Consider the following 17,950-nt stretch of genomic DNA (forward strand, 5'->3'; position numbering starts at 1 on the left):
AACGGCGCTTGAGTCAAATGAGAAAAAATGGGAAAAGCGAAAAAAAAAACTCGTAAAAGTTTAATAATTCAACAAAAATGGTTGCCTTTTCGTGACGTGAACACTTGTGCCTGTAATCCCTGCGAAGCTTTTACCTTTGCCTACCTAACATTTTATTGTAACATTTCTAATTTTTAGTTTTGACAGTTTTGATAAAGTATCACTTCTCCAGACTCACGTTACAAACATAAAATATAAATAATAGTTGTTCCCGCGAGCTTAATTTCGCCTTAAAAAGTTTTCCCGTGGGAATTCCGGGATAAAAAGTAGCCTATGTTATTTGTCAAGGTCTAGGCCATATGTATACCTAATTTCATCAAATCCGTCCAGTAGTTTTGGCGTGAAAGAGTAACAGACAGACAGACACAGTTACTTTCGCATTTATAATATTATAGTTAGGATAAGCGGGTTGACCCGATATTATATTGTAATACCATCCCCGTTCTACCTCACAGAGTAACTTATTACGACTCGCGGCAATTCTACAAGTTTGCAACTCCACTGAAACTAGCCTGTAATTAAACAACTCTGGGTAAGAGAATTGACGACGATAAAAAATTAAGTTTAACCGGATTCGATTTATAAAATCAATTGTATCTTCAAGATAAAAATAGCATAACTTTTTTGGTATAGGTAGGACTGGATCATTACAGACATATACATATGCACTCAAGACTGTAATCCCCGAAGGGGTAGTCAGAGGTGGCTCACAAGCGAGCCACCCACTTTTCGCAGCACATTTGTCCTCACGTGATAGGTTGCGAACCATATCGCCGTTTTGGAATAAGTACAATGCACTTAGGATACACATCTAGAATCTAGATGTGCAGGTTTCCTCACGATGTTTTCCTGATGGACCGTAATGGATTTACCGTAACAGCACGTGGTCATCATCAGCCAATAATCATCCACTGCTGGACATAGGCCTCTCCCAAGGAGCGCCACAACACTCGGTCCTCGGCCTTCCTCATCCAACCACTACCCGCCACCCGCCTAAGGTCGTCAGTCCAGCGGGCAGGAGGGCGTCCCACGCTGCGTTTGCCTGTTCGTGGTCTCCACTCGAGAACTCGTCTACCCCAACGGTTATCGGTTCTTCGGCAGATATGACCAACCCACTGCCACTTCAGCTTGCATATTTTGACAGCTATGTCGGTAACCTTAGTCCGACATAGCTGTCAATGTAATCCATCAGAGAAACCCCAAGCATAGCTCTCTCCATAGCACGCTGAGCGACTTTAAATCGGTGGACCAGTCCTACCGTCAGTGTCCACGTCTCTGCACCATACGTCATCACTGGCAGGACGCACTGGTTGAAGACTTTTGTCTTCAGGCTCTGAGGAATGGCCGAGGAGAATATGTGACGAAGTTTCCCGAATGCAGCCCAACCCAGTTGGATGCGCCTTGCAGCCTCCTTGTCGAAGTTGCTTCTGCCTAGCCGAATAGTCTGCCCGAGGTAGACATATTCTTGTACAACTTCGAGTGTTGCCTCACCAACATGACACATACATGACTATCGTCTTGTCCAAGTTCATTCCGAGGCCTACACGTAGGGAAGCAGCATTTAGGCCACTTAGCATCCAGCTGAGTTCCTGCAGAGATTCTGCCATAATAACGATGTCGTCCGCGAAGCGGAGGTGTGACATGTACTCGCCATTTATACATATGCCATGTCCTTTCCAGTCCAACGTCTTAAAGACATCTTCCAACAGCACGTGGTATTATGTACTTAAACTCCTTAGTTGAAAACACACTTGAAAGAATTAATTGTTACAGGCCAGGATTTGAACCCACGGCCTCTCGATTGAGAGGACGAGGCCTTATCCATTACGCCACGCCGCTCTCTTAAATCATTTTCAGATTTTAAAATATTTGCCATTAAATAAATTTTACCTATATTTTTGCTGCTTGCAAGTTTATTAAGTTAACTTCATTAGTGCGGTCACGTGTAAAGGAAAATAAAGTCATGGCTGCCCCAACGTGATGGAACTATGTCGCACTTGACTTTTTCTTGGAAAAGGAACCTATCGTGATTGGATTTTTTCCGACATAGGTAAGTAACGGAATTCAATTTCATTAGGGCTTCTATTACCAATCTATCGCAGTATTTAAACTCCCGATAAAACAAACAGTAACTTGTTGAATTGTCATGGAGAAAGTTAATTCGCAGAGAATGCTATACAATACCTATAGAATACACCTACCAAAGGTTCAGGGCCCCGAGATCAAAAGGACACAACCAAATAATAATAATAAGAAAATGATTCAGACAAATTAGGGTTCCCAATGCAATGGGTCAAATAGTATACAGGGTGTTTCAAAAAGGGTAGATATAACATGCTGCGCATATAGGTTGCCGCTTAGTATACCCCTTTTGCAACACCCTGTATAGATAGTATAAAAAAACGTTTTTTGATGTACGACCACATGGTGAATGCGACATGTTGACACATAAAACAGATTTTTCATTATGTTCAGATTGGATTGAATGAATCCTACGGGCAACGCATATTGGAAAAAACATTTTAAAACTACCAAAACCTAATCTACAACTAACAAATTCAATATTCCACAATAGAACCTCCGACACACAAAAGTTTGCCGCGATGCGCGAAAACAACAAAAGGCGGGCTTATCTCTAACAGCGATTACTTCCAGTCGGGCGAGTGCTATAACAACCACAGAGATATGGACCCGGTTACACCCGGGTCACTGAGACCGGAAGCCACACGGCCAGTTTCCGCCGGATAACACTTATACAGGGTGATCGGAAACGGATTTATTAGAAAATATAGTATAAATTGTTGCACCTAGTAGAGTATAGAGAATATTGATGTATTTTTGTACCTGCAAATTTACTGTTTAGAATTGTATTGGAGCGTTTTTTATGTTATGTTATTTTTAGTTAGTAGGTATCTACATCATTGTATGCCTTAGCCTTTAGGTACATATTAGTAAGCCTACAACTTAAGGCTAGGATTCCCATGCATATTTTTTTAAGAGCGAAATTAAGCTCTCGAGAAAAAGCAATACATATTTTAAAGTAATAATAATAATATTCTCTTCTCTGTTAAAAAGCTACTAGAGGTACACATATTTTTTTAATTAGCCAATTTATTAAAAACATCCTGTATACCACAGTGTACCCGGTGTCGACCGTAGCCGTTGGTATCTTTAGTGTTTTGTATATTCAAATGAATTACATTATTAATTACTCAAAATTACGGGTATTGTGCCGATGCCAAATTAACACCTATTGTGTAAGTTTCAGGGACCAAATTTGTAGCTTGTTCTTTGAAAATTAGGATAGGGAAATAGTTTTTTAAATTTATGAATTTGTGTAAGTTATTATTTTAAACGACATTGAAAAACTAGTAAATGTTGGTTTTAGGTATTAATTGTATAGTATATTAGTTCCAAAGTCAAAGTCAAATGTTTTTATTCATCGTATAAAATAATATAAAATAAATTTTCTGATTAACGTCAATTTTTACAAACTAGGTACTCTCCGTTCGGATAAGGGGCTCTTAGGAGAGAATAAAATTGGTGTTCCCTTGAAAAAAAAAACAAATGACAAATAAAATGCATGAATTTGACAGCTGTCATAGAACTCATGCATGAGTCATGCATATTTTACAAAGTATAGTCTGATGGCACAAAAGATTCAGCATTATTGACCACTAAACAACCGCTCTTCACTTGAGCTATGAGGAAATACACCATTCCATTTTATACGCAATCTTCTTTTTGTTTACTTAGTGTGGAGTTTCCCAGCCGGGTCGGTTCGTGTGTTCTTGTATGTAAATACAATTTGTCTGGTGAAACACACAGATCGAGGCCCTGGGTGACGGCATCTGCGGATTGCCTGAACATATATTCTGATGGGAAATGTTTCAAACGTGTGATTGTGAATGAAATACACTCACGGGCAATGAAAAAGTTCCACTCACTAAATTCCGACACCAAACGACCCCTAATGCGTAATTAAGCCAGCTTTTAATTTGGAGTTTTTCTCAGTGGAACCTTTTAATTGCCCGTGAGTGTAATTAACTTTATATTTTGACCGTTTACTTTCTGACTGGATTTAGGTGCGTACTACATCATTTCAAGTCTTAATCAAAAAGACGTTAGTATTTTTCTTTTCTTTTTGTGCTTTAAATGGCTTTTATTAAAACAAATCTACATTTCGCCTGAAATATACTTTGAAATTTTACTGTCCACAGTCCCCATGACCAACAAATTTAACTTATTGGATAACTTTTTATTTGAACTTCAAAATGTAGGTATTTGAACTCTTGCAATAAGCTCAACTACAAAGGGGTGACTCCTATTTACTGTTTAGTAGTTCTCTTCTGGACGCTATCTCGACTAGCCATCCCCCTGTATGTCCTGTAACTAGGAGTTGTGTAGGAACACAAATAATGTCTGTAAATTTATACAGGAATTTTAACCGACTTAAAAAAGGAGGAGGTTCTCAATTCGCCGGGATCTTTTTTTTTATATTTTTTATGTATGTTCACCAATTACTCCGCCGTTTATAGACCGATTTTGAAAATTCTTTTTTGATGTAGGTATTGGAGCTCCCAGGTGGTCCCATTTTTTTTTCAGAATTTTGTTTCACCCCCAAGGTTGGGTAAAGGGGTAAAAACAGGGTATGAATTTCCATTTTGGGCACCTATTAACCGATTCTAATGAAATTTAGAACGTAAATATAGTTCTTATAATTAAAAAATATGATGGTGACCTTGACCTGATCTGATGATGGAAACGGAAGGCAGTCAAGGGAACTCCTCAACGGTATATAGCAACTACGTCGTGCTTAGGCTTGAATGATTCGTATTGACTAGTAGGACGTAATGGTATCATTTGCATCTTACTTTTGAGTGACAATTTATAATTGCAAATAAACTAAAAACAATAAAATAAAATAATAATTAAAAAAAATTAAAAACCGACTTAAAAAATTACTAAAAAGTAAGAAATAATAAATAATAGTCGGTTTTTTATTTTTTTATAAAATAGGGAGTTGGAAGCCAAAAGGCAGTGATTCAAATGGGCATTCTGAACATTGTAAACAAGTTAAATAAAAAAAACAAACAGAAACTTTGTTGGTTACGCGACTGTTAATTTTTTACTAGATGGGGAGTAAACAATTTCATCACCATGATCATCAGCCAATAATCATCCACTGCTGGACATAGGCCTCTCCCAAAGAGCGACATAGCACTCGGTCCTCGGCCTGCCTCATCCAACCACTACCGGCTACCCGCCTAAGGTCGTCAGTTCAGCGGGCAGGAGGGCGTCCCACGCTGCGTTTGCCTGCGTAAATAATTTGTTTTCGCGAAATTTCAAAAGACGTAGACCAAAACTTCTTCAGTAAGACGAATTGAATCACCCCTTTTCTGCTTATCCTCGTCTCCCATTTTTGCAACGTCCTGTATATTACGTACACATACATGTATGAAAGAAACACCGCTGCTCATTAAAAATGAAATAGAGCGAAAACATGGCTAATTAGGTTCCTCTTCCGAGTTCAGCTGAGCACGAGTGCGAGTGGCTAAGTGATTCTAAATCACTCTAATTAGTGTCTCTAAAGGTTCTCACGTTGCTTGTTGCCGAGCTAGATCTAGGCCTTTCATAAAGATATAAGTAGGTACCTAGTAGTGTAGGAAGATCAGAGACACATATTGACTATAAGGCAACTGATTTCTAGTAGGTAATCTAAAAGTGACAATAGCGACCTCTGTTTAACGTGTTGGCGACAAACAGTAGAGCTGCAAAAGACGGTTTGATAGTTTGTCAAAAACTTTTAACTCTTAGGGCCTTACCACAAAAACTTAGACACTATTTAACAGGTGTTTAGCGCTGTCAAACGCCTACAAAATCTGTCAAATTTCGTTTTAAACACTAGTTAAACAGTGTTTAAAGTTTTTTGTGGTAGCACAGTTATAGTTTTGACCAAACTATCAAACAGTGTAAAGTTAGTATAGGTAGTATTTTTTTTCACTTATATCCATTTATTTATATTACAATATAAAAATATGTACTTGTACGTATTTGTTACGCAGTTTTTTCTCATTAATGACAGAGCATTATTAATTATGAGTACTTACTCATAAAACAATTGAATTTCTTACTATTAAAATTGTATTCTGCTCTGTAGGTTTATAGGTCTGTATATTTATTAAGTTACGATAACCTATTAATTGTAATCTAGAGGAATGACTAGTGGTCGTACAAACTGTAACAACTTTCAGAATCACTAGGTTAAGCGAAAAATATATTGTAAACTTTTGTAATGAAATAAATAAAATAAAAAATAACCGTTGTTGTATCGATATTTCCACGTAATTTAAACTGCAATATCGCTCTAGCTTGACATGATTTCTCCGTCCAATTAAGTGCTGTGTTTTACGTAAAAATTATGGTTTAACAAAGCAAAGACGGCTATTCATTTTATACACCCGCTGAGACTCGGGTGCCCTATTCTGGCTACTCAGCGATTTCAAATCGATGAAGCAATCGTAGTAGGCGGTGCAAATTATATTTTTTTTATTAGATTTACCCTCAAATTCATAGAACGTATTTTAAATTTACAAGGTTAAAATTCATTTTGAAACACACGAGTTTCGACTCTTTACGTGAATGAAAAGGTTGAATGTATGGCAACGTCAATTTTAAGCCTATTGTAAAGTATCAAAAAGCTCTATGAATTTAGGGGTAAGTCTGTATCATCAGCCTGTAATCACAAGACATACAGACCTAACTGGACATAGCCCACAATTCTCTGTTGTTGGACATCCTTATACAACCGCTGCCTGCAGCTACCTGCTTATACTATATATACATATACTATATATATGCAGCCTTATACATATATATATATATATATATATATATATATATATATATATATATATATATATATATATATATGTATATATGTATATATATATGTATGTATATATATATATATATATGTATATATGTATATATATATATATATATATATATATATATATATATATATATATATATGTATAAGGCTGCACCGTCGAGTCGAGCTGTATAACGACACTCACGATCAATGAAAAAGTTCCACTTACAAAATGTCGACACCAAATGACCAAACTGGCTGCACGCCAAATAAATACGTTAAAGTTCATTCGATTACGAACACCCGACTGTATGATTACTACGAATTCAGTATCGTTTTAGAAACTTGAGGTCGCCATGAATAGGGGCGAATGTATAAAATATTAAAGGAGCGGGAGTGCTCGGATTAATTTCGTTTGGTGAGTATCGTGACATACACACGATACTCACCATTATTTATTTCAGTATTTTTATTAAAAAAATACATTTAAACCATTACATACATTTAATGAAAATTGGTAACTAAAATGGATAAGTACAGTTTTTTAAGGAAAGGGCATCTTGTATTCTTTGATTTTTTGTGCGGGCACATGTTTCTGATGCAAAGTTTTTCAAGCTTTGTCGGACTGTAGTAATGAAGTATTCATCTTTGTCTGTTTGTAGGTATATCGCTGTACAAATATGACGCAGTATGACCCTCGTCAGGCTGATAGTGATAACGCCATTACCGCCACACTTGAAGTCAAGTGTGAGGCCTCATGAGTGAATGGACTGTTCTGATTGCCTCGCTATCTGGAGATATACTTGACAGCTTTCAGGCTGCGCTCCCAGTAGGCCAACTGTTCGTCCGTGGCAGCAATTTGCACCTTTGTCCGTTTTTTTTAGTTGATAGATAGCGTCCTAGTCGCTAAGCCTAGTCAGAAAATGACGGATTCGTACGTCAATCCCTGTGCTTCGTGTATGGTTAAGACGCGTGATCCCGTTCCTTCTCCAAACCCTTGGCTGGTCAGGGTCTCTTTTTCTTCCTGTGTATGCGTCAGGAATAGAGTGTTGGTTTGGGATTTTGGAATTGCTGCGTCTGTAAACCTTTTCAGCTGCAGGGATTGGATACGCGTTGTGGCTGCGTATATGCCTGAGTATACTTCTCTTAGGGCGTATGCAACATCCATGGGGTTTCTGTATGAGCACAACAGCTCCTGGGTGATGTTTGCTACCAGTGTTGGGCGACTGTACCTTAGTTCGAATAGGTTCTCTCTGTCTATGTACGGTAGCTGGTTGATGTCTCCGATTAGAGCAATATCACTGGCACGGGACAGGCGGGCGGCAATTACGATTGCCCCGAAATGGTTCATCAGGGCCTCGTCAATTATCAGGCGTTGGCATCCGACATGTTCTCTAAAGCCGTTTACTAGGACTGATGCCATCGTACGTACCCTAGTTCTAACCATGTCCCCGATCCTATGCGCTAGCCTGTTTCGTATATCGACGGCCGCCTCAGTTGTCGTGGTGATAATGGTGTCTTTGCTCACATCGAAGTTATTTACCACCCAGGTTGTCTTCCCACATCCAGGTACCCCGTTCACCCAAGCGATGGTGGGCATCGTCCAGCTATTCCAGGTAGCGTTAATGGTTTCCGCTTTTGCTAGGATTTTGTCCTCTAGCATAATCCTGGTACACTGAGCTACGACCACCATTTGGTTGTTGTGTGGGAGAGTGAGTTTCGGGATGTTGCGTTCCCAGGGCACGAATCCGCATTCCTCGCTATAAGCCGCCATATACGCTCCAGTCATTTTGCCTCTGAGGTCTTGGCAACTACTGTTATCGTATATGCAGGCTTCGGCCTCCTCGAGTAAAACTTTTAGCCGGCTTTCGTTCTCTTGCCTGTAGGTCTGCATGATCGTTTTGCATTATCATAAAAACAAAAGATAAAATAAAGTTGCACGATAGCATACCTCACGCAGTAGTGGCGCTGTCGAGGCACACCTCCGCCTGCACCTACTATGCGGATGACACCGAGGACGCTATCGGCAACCTCGCTAGAACGGCAATAACAGCACCGAAGAAACGGATCCTCGAGTACAACCTAAAGATGGCAATAAAAAATCGGGACAAAGAGGTCGTTGCCCAGCAATCAAGGCTTTTGGCAACGCAAAATGGAGCGGAATAGGAGAATTTTGATTTTAATTTTATATTGACGGCCAAACCGTATTGCATGTATTTTATAGTTTTGTTATGTATAGTATATAGCATGTATTGTATAGTTTTGATATGTAGGCATTGTATAGTATATCATGAATTAATATTATCTGTATAAGAACTAACCAATAAAATTAAGATAGTTTTAAGAACACTGTCACACATTAACACCAGGCAAAACAACAGCGATGACAAAAGGAGTGTGTGGCCACTGACAGGCGTCTGTTAAGTTCTCTGAAGACAGCTGACACTGGCCCTACCCTTCAAATGTTTGTTGCCATTATAATTGTAAGTGTGACTGTGTGAAACAAAGAAAAAAAAAAAAAAAAAAAACAAACAAGAAATGCACAACTGGGGGTTTTTAGTCGGTTAAAGGCCGACACTACCTGGGTCCCCTTCCCAGGTGTCTGTGTAGATTTTCCTCCAGGAGTGCAAAAAAAAATAAAATATTAATAATATATAGGTATATATATATAAAAGATAAAATATATATATTATAAGCTTCCACATTGAGTAGTGAGTAGTTAAAAGATGAAGACAAAAAACAACCAAACTCTCACAATATATTGATCTCTCAAAAAGGCACGGACATAAAGTCTGTGGAGTGATAATAAAATCTTTAAAAAAAAAAAAAAAAAAAAAGCCTAGTCAGAAACCTTCGGGCAGCTTGAAAACATCTGACAGTCGGGTTGCCCACTTACCCGACAACTCTCTCAGCACAAGCTTGCTTGTGTTGGGGTCCACCAACCCGCACTAGGCCAGCGTGGTGGACTAGGCCTAAACCCCTTTCATCATTGGAAGGAGACCCGTGCCCCAGCAGTGGGGACGTGATGGGTCGATGATGATGATGATGATGAGATAGTGTCCTTCAAAATTAGTAGTGCTGCTTCATGTACCTATTTATGTATATCTTAAATCACTTTGTAAATAAAGAAAAGTGGATAAACAGGCCATATAGTGGATAAACAGCACATATACACTATCCTGCAAACTTGACGGGTATCATGATCAATGAGTGTACATATATTACCGTCCCTATATGATATGAGTAAGTGAGGGAGGAGCCCTTTGCAAAGCCCTTACGAAAACTGTCTACGGATAAAACAAATGGGTGGCTTGGAGTGTGTCTATTTGTCTCATTAATTGCCACATCCGGTCTGGCAGTCGCTGTCACGTCACTAGACTTGCCGGAATATATGGGTGGAAACCACGCCTAGGAAAACACGCTAGACAAATCATCATCAACATCATCATCATCACAACCCGCGTCTGGGGAACAGGTCTCCTTTCAATGTAGGAAGAGTTTAGGACTTATCCACCACGCGGCCTTAGTACGCTAGGCAAAGACTTAAAAAACTAAATTATAAGTAGTATTGTTCTATTTATGTATCAATTTAGATATAACTTAATTTCCACGCGGGCTTCTCATCGCTTTTGGACGTCAGCCTGTCAGTGCAAAAGTGGTTAATTTTTGTTACACAGAATGGAATTTAATTGTGTTTTTTTTTAACAAAGAACCTTTTTTAAAACATGTTCTCAAGAGATAAATCATGAAATTCATGAAAAATAGTCCACATCGCGAGACAACGACGCAATCAGCGACCACTGAATGGGACCAATCTTAGATTGAATCTGACACTTCGCTCCGATAGTGAACAGGGACCAATCTACCGCCCACTTGATTCAATCAAATGAACGAAGTAAATCAACTCAACTCGTTGTATTTTACCTTCGTTTCATACATACAAGGTGTAAAGTCTGTTTTTTAATCTCAGATACTAAATTGACAGATTCCTTATATTTTTATTAGATTATTGTTTGACGATGAGATGAGATGATTGTATTGACGAATCGTTCTATTGGTAATCGACTTTTGTTTAACCGTTCAGAATCTGTCAATTTAGTAACTGCAAAGGTGGCATAGTATACCTTACTCAAAAAACTCAAGGAGTCACGCACACTGAAACACTTTTAAAACATCGTGAAATGATGAATTTCTAAAAGTTTTGGAGCAAAAGTTGTTTAAAATGATGACTAAGTCAACTTTTTTTGTCTTACTACACCACTTTTGCAACATTACTGAGTGCCAAAAGTGAGGGGTATTTAAAAAAAATTTATAAATATTCTTAAAAGATATCCCCCTCTATCCCCATGATCAGTCGTAAAACTTACCTCGCCTTGAGTAACTGTTAATATTAGTCTATGGCGGTAGACAGACAGGTAATCGATCCGCTAGTCCAGACAACAAATAATAGCTGCTAAAAATGGTTCGTCTTGTCTGTCAATTAAGGTGACCTAGCTAATGTACCTCAATAATTACTGATTAATACCGTCATAGACGCTATTCTAACGGGCTAATACTTGCAGCACTTAAATACTAGTTCTAGTCTAGGGTTTGTGGTTTGTAGGTAACAAACCACAAACCCTAGACTAGAACTAGTGTTTGTCACCGACAGTCCGACACGCTTATAAGAACATCATTTCTTAAAAAAATATTCTTAAGTTCAATTAGTGCCTACAGCTATTTCTGTCACCACCACAATTTTTTTATGTTTTGTTTTATCTTTTTAATTTCGGGAAAAAAAGTAAGTACTCGGGTAAATAGGTAATTTTTTTTATCGGCCCTTGGTTGTCCCTGTTTTTCCGGTTCGCGTAAATGCGTGGAGTACAGTACTGGGTCAGTACAGGCGGAGTTTTTAAAATAGCGATCTCAAGCTAACATGCTGCTCAAGCACATCCACATAAACACCACTACTATATACACACATCACACACAACACGTCCCCGGATTTATAACAAATGTAGCTGGTCCCTTCATCATCAGGGATCGCTATTTTAAAAACTCCGCCTGTATACTTTTAGGCGCAGGCCACCGTACATAGATACATACACAGTACTCTTTGGTAGTAGTCTTAGGTACTTGGTGCCCGGAATATGCAAAGTGGGTTGGTAGATTTGCAAGCGGGCAGTAGAATTCCTTGTCTAGGTTTCGTAAGCTCTCTTGCGTGAGTGACCAAATTCGACTGAATCCTGTGTAGGTATATTTTTAATCTACATCTTTGTTTCATGCCCTTATACACACACAGCTCGTAAACATCTACACTCTTGGCTGGTAAGTTGGAGATGGACAAATTTTTATTCAACCTAGTCCGGAGAACTAATATCTTTCCTTTAAATATTTACCACGGCGGCGATCGAACCTGGGACCCTCGCCTCGTCGGCACAACAGACAAAGCTACTAACCAATACGCCATCCGGTCGTCATACTATCATCGATCGCTATGCCATTATTTCCGTACTATTGTTTTACAAGATTACCGTCATAATAAAAACAGAGGGCTACGTTCACTTCCTTCATCGCATGCAAATTTTGTCATTTTAGTACCGATTCCATAGGATTCTTCTTTTATTAGCATCACAATATCGAAGAGCACAATAGCTTGATACCATCAAAGAACTTTCGGTGTTGTAAGTTTTAATTAAAACTGGAGTCTGGGGACCAAAGAACCTTGTCACAGCTTCGGTCAATGTTAGTTCACATTGTGTGTAAGTTCTTGTCCTGAAATTTAGAAGTGTTTTTTTATTTATCCTGTAGATATAGGAAAGTATAGGCCTTCTTAGTTGACGGTTTTATAGATTGCCTTATATTAAAATCCTCTCGTCAGGACAAAAGGTCTGATGTATGCTATTCCAGCGCAAAAACTTTAATTTTATTATATATATAGGTACATTGACATGACATGATATACACTCTTGTTGTTTATTACTTATGTATGGATACAATATTTTCATATTCATCTATCCTCAACCCATGTGACTCAAGCCTCAAACTGTTTCCGCAATTGACATACCTACATAATATCTCTTTTACAGACTGTACATTGTACAAACTCCAGTATACATTATCTGTCGATAGGACGTAAGTACATAGATGGCAGCACTTCGAAACTTCCTACTCTCAAGCCCTAGGGCCTCACAACTTATCGATTGTTCGAAAGCACCGAAATGAAACCGCTAGAGGCTTAGCGAATTGCACAAATGTTTAACTCGTGTGAGCGCCCGGAATTTTAGACAGATGAATGTAGGCATTCCTCCCTTGTTACCTGGTAAGGATTAGCAAATAGTTTACTACTCGAAATAAGTACAAAGCTGGGAATTTAGTGAACGTAGGCTTTGAAAATAATCCCGACAGGTTATGGACGAGTAGCTTTTCCGCGCGCGCTTCGCATAGCTTTCACGGATGCTACTTTTTATCCCAGAATTCCAATCTGGGATAAAAAGTAGCCTATAAGTATAGTGTTCCGAAATATTTTACCGAAATAATTATGAATATTTTTTTATTTTTTTCATTACTGAAACAATTTTATAAAACGGCTTATGCGTTAAAAATATAAATAGGTACACACCTACTTAAAAATATTTCCGCACTATACCTACGTACCTACTATTCAAATTTAATATTAATATTTTCCTCACTAGTATGATAACATCAATTGATATCTGTGCTACATTATATCTTGGTAGTCAGTAAGCGTTATTTAGATGAAGTTATATATTTTAGAATGCTTTAGTATCAGAAAACAACACCTATAGCGGGCCAAAGTTACCGACACAATGAGTAAAATATGCTAAAAATACATCCTAAATTCACTTAAACCTTTTTATCCTTTATACTTATTTTACATAATATACAGGGTGTCAGAAAGGGTCTGACTCAGGTGGTCACTCTTCCCTAACGGTCTGTGGCAAATATGTCCGGTATTTTAGCAAAAGAGGGTAAAGCAGTGTACTCACGTCCTATGCACCATGCTGACGTTGGTCTTGCGGCTGGAGTTGAGTCTTCGGGACGTCGATAGGGACACTGACCCTCTTGGCCCGTGTGACGGCGCACCGCGGCAGAGCAGGTACCTGAGATTAACAATAAAATAAACAACATGATTATGATGATAAATAAAATGTTAGACGGTAAGTATTAGGGCATGTCACCTTATCTGTGAAAGTCAAAGGCAATTTTATACAAGAAAACCTCATAAGAAATGAAAAATGTTTAATTTAGTTACCTAGTCTAGTGTTAATTATTTCTAATCAACCCGCAATCATAAAAACCTGAAACGGTGACGGGTCAGGTTTCTTTGCCCGAAACTAAACAGTAGCTGAACTCCAAATCCTACAGGAATTCTCCACACAAATGGTACTCTAGCCCACACGTCAAAGTTATGCATTAAATTTTCACTAACATAGAGTGGTAGCAACTCAAACAGAGCTTAGGCTCGGTTCGTTAATAGTTGCCTCAATATAATACATTCAGCTGACTTTCTACCACTAATGAAGGAGAAAAGACATAGAAAATTGCAATTCTGGTTTCCGTCGAGACCCCGGGGGAACGCTGAAGTTACTGTAATTGACCCCGATAGATTTCTAATGGCAGATCTGACATTGAGCTTATAGATGCGTAGGTTTAACCCCTAACTAAAAAGAGGGGTGTTATAAGTTTAACTTGTCTGTGGTAGAGAGTTTTCTTATAGCTTTAATGTATCTCTTTTTTGATGTATCTCTTTATGCTGTACGTAACAAACAAACAAGTTTATTTAAGTAAAAATCTTTTAAATTGTGTTTAAAAGTTATAGCTTGTGATAAATAGGATAAGTGCCAATTTCACCATAGTCGAAATATAATATCATATTCATCAATTATACGTCATCTCCATATAAAATTCATGACAGATGTGTAAAAAGTCAACCACTGCTCCCTGGTTATGCTCTAAGCGACAATGGAGAAATTAGTACTAAAGCTGATTTTAGATAATGTACTGTATATCCCGGTTCTACCAGCTAAATAAATAAATAACTCATCGTACCGACAACTGGAAACGGCCGAAGTGCACAACGGAATATACATAGCGATTACACAAACAGATATCGATCATTATCATTATCTCCATCGCTGAAAGTCTAAACAGAGCTGTGGAACAAAGCCAGGAACCTTATTCATGAACTCTATACGATTATAAAACTACACACTGAAATAGTTCCACTCACAAAATGTCGACAAGAAATGGCCCCATTTTTTTAAAACATCTAATTTATAATTTGATCAAATTTGTTGAGTTTTGCGTTAATGGTGCAGAGATTTTAAGTTTCACTGCGTTCACATCTAACTACAACGGTAACAATAAAACAACAAGTTGATTGGTTACCTAAGTACTTGACTATTTCGTATTTTAGTAAATCCTCTCTTACGACTTACGACAACGAAACTTCGAGTCAGTATCGCTTTAAAATCGATAAGTTATTTTAAATATGGTTCCTGAGAGCGGGTAAGAAATTGCCGAATAAACAGAGGCGGTTTTGTCGATTCCTGTCTGATACAGGGTACTGTCAGTACATACCTAGGTAAGAACAGAACATTATAATATTCTAATATTAATGAAACAAACTGCCTTCAGTCTCGTTGGGGTAAGACTGATCGGAAAGAGGTTAAACCAAACCCTTCAATTTTATTAGTGTTGCCAAAAAATCTATAATTTTGCAACTTTGCAAACCATTGCTTTTTTGAGATCATACTGTTGAGTCTCCTATTTGCACCTAGCTGTATATTCCCATAAAGTAATTAACGTATTCGCACACTATTATCAGTTGGGAAAGATGTAAATTCCCGGTTTCCACTCTGGCGTAAGTCCAACATGCAGTTTAACATTATCCACGGAAGCAGCCGACGCGATTGTGCATTTGCCCTTGTCTTATTGGCATCAGATTATACATTCATGGACTTACTATAAAATACGGTGTATTGGTATGTCCGTGGGCAACTGTATAATTTGTGCAATGGTATGTATACAATGCATTAATTTGCATAAGCATTGAGTGGTATTGTCAGAATTTAGATCCTCCGTTAGTGATATAACTACTTATTGTTTACTTACGTAGGTGTATTGCGAGAGAAAGCTACAGTCGATATAAAGAACTTTGATCGCTTTTCGGCTAATCAGCTAGCAGGTAACCGGCAATTTGTACTTTTTGGATCGTAGGTAAGGTTAGCCCGAGAGTTTCTAACCAATGTTTTATCAAAATCGGCTGAGCCATTCAAAAGTTATGCTACTTTTCATGTTACTTATGGATTTTTTCACAAATTTTTAGGTTATAAACTTTCTCGTTTTCTTTCTTTTTTTCTTTCACTGACCTGTTGAAGTGTTTCCCGAAGATGCCGCTGGTGCAGTGGAGCGTGACGGTTGACGCAGCTGTTCAGGAAGGACATGCAGAAGCCAACGTGTGTCTGTCTGTGGTACCGTAGCTCCCAAACGGCTGAACCGATTTTCAATTTGTTTTTTTCAGATTGTAGGTAAGGTTACCCCGAGTGTTCCAAGCCATGTTTTAATAAAATCGGCTGAGCTGTTCAAAAGTTATGCTACTTTTAATATTGAAAGTCAGTTTTTTTCCCAATTTTTTTAGCTTATACATTTTTTTTGCCATATTTTTTCCTTTCTTTCACAGACCTGGTGAAGTGTTTCCGGAAGATGCCGCTGGTGCAGTAGAGCGCGATGGGGTTGACGCAGCTGTTCAGGAAGGACATGTAGAAGCCGAAGAGTACTAGTAATACCGTACCGTACTTGTCTGTGGTACCGTAGCTCACAAACGGCTGAACCGATTTTCGATTTGTTTTTTTTGGGTCGTAGGTAAGGTTACCCCCAGTGTTCTTAGCTATATTTAATCAAAATTAACTGAGCCGTTCAAAAGTTATGCTACTTTTACTCTTGAAAGTCGGTTTTTTTTCACAAATTTTTAGGTTATAAACTTTCTCGTTTTCTTTCTTTCACAGACCTGTTGAAGTGTTTCCTGAAGATGCCGCTGGTGCAGTAGAGCGCGATGGTTGACGCAGCTGTTGAGGAACGACATGCAGTAGCCAACGTGTGTCTGTCTGTGGAACCGTAGCTCCCAAACGGCTGAACCGATTTTCGATTTGTTTTTTTGGGATCATAAGTTACGTTACCCTGAGTATTCTTAGCTATGTTTTATCAAAATCGGTTAAGCATTTAAAAAGTTATGCGACTTTTACTGTTTAAAGTAAAAAAAACACAATTTTTAGGGTTCCGTAGCCAAAATGGCAAAAACGGAACCCTTATAGTTTCGTCATGTCCGTCTGTCCGTCTGTCCGTCTGTCCGTCTGTCACAGCCGATTTACTCGGAAACTATAAGTACTACAGTGATGAAATTTGATGGGAATATGTGTTGTATGAACCGCTACAAAAATATGACACTAAATAGTAAAAAAAAGAATTGGGGGTGGGGCCCCCCATACATGTAACTGAGGGATGAAATTTTTTTTTTCGATGTACATACCCGTGTGGGGTATCAATGGAAAGGTCTTTTAAAATGATATAAAGTTTTTTAAAAAACATTTTTCTTAAAGTGAACGGTTTTTGAGATATCAGCTCTCAAAGTCGTAAAAAGTATGCCCCCCCCCCCTCTATTTTTATAACTACGGGGTATAAAATTCGAAAAAAAATAGAGGTGATGCATGCTAATTAACTCTTTCAACGATTTTTGGTTTGATCAAAGTATCTCTTATAGTTTTTGAGATAGGTGACATAATAAGTTTATTATATTTGCTGCTACGGAACCCTTTGTGCGCGAGCCCGACTCGCACTTGGCCGGTTTTTTAGGTTATAAATTTGGACGTTTTCTTTCTTTTTTTCTTTCACAGACCTGTTGAAGTGTTTACGGAAGATGCCGCTGGTGCCGTAGAGCGCGATGGGGTTGACGCAGCTGTTCAGGAAGGACATGCAGAAGCCGAAGAGTACTAGTAATACCGTACCGTACTTGTCTGTGGTACCGTAGCTCCCAAA

General features: G+C 38.4%; 1 protein-coding gene across 1 annotated transcript in view; it reads right to left on the reverse strand.

Moving 5' to 3' along the window:
* LOC105381782 (neuropeptide CCHamide-1 receptor) overlaps positions 1-17,950 on the reverse strand; it is a 105,917-nt gene that overhangs the window by 1,989 nt on the left and 85,978 nt on the right. Inside the window, exon 8 of the mRNA XM_048622767.1 lies at positions 13,903-14,016. Within this exon, the coding sequence (XP_048478724.1) occupies positions 13,903-14,016 (114 nt within the window). The remainder of the gene's footprint in view (positions 1-13,902; positions 14,017-17,950) is intronic.

The sequence above is a fragment of the Plutella xylostella genome, chromosome 3 (assembly GCF_932276165.1).
Source record: "Plutella xylostella chromosome 3, ilPluXylo3.1, whole genome shotgun sequence".
Taxonomy (NCBI): domain Eukaryota; kingdom Metazoa; phylum Arthropoda; class Insecta; order Lepidoptera; family Plutellidae; genus Plutella; species Plutella xylostella.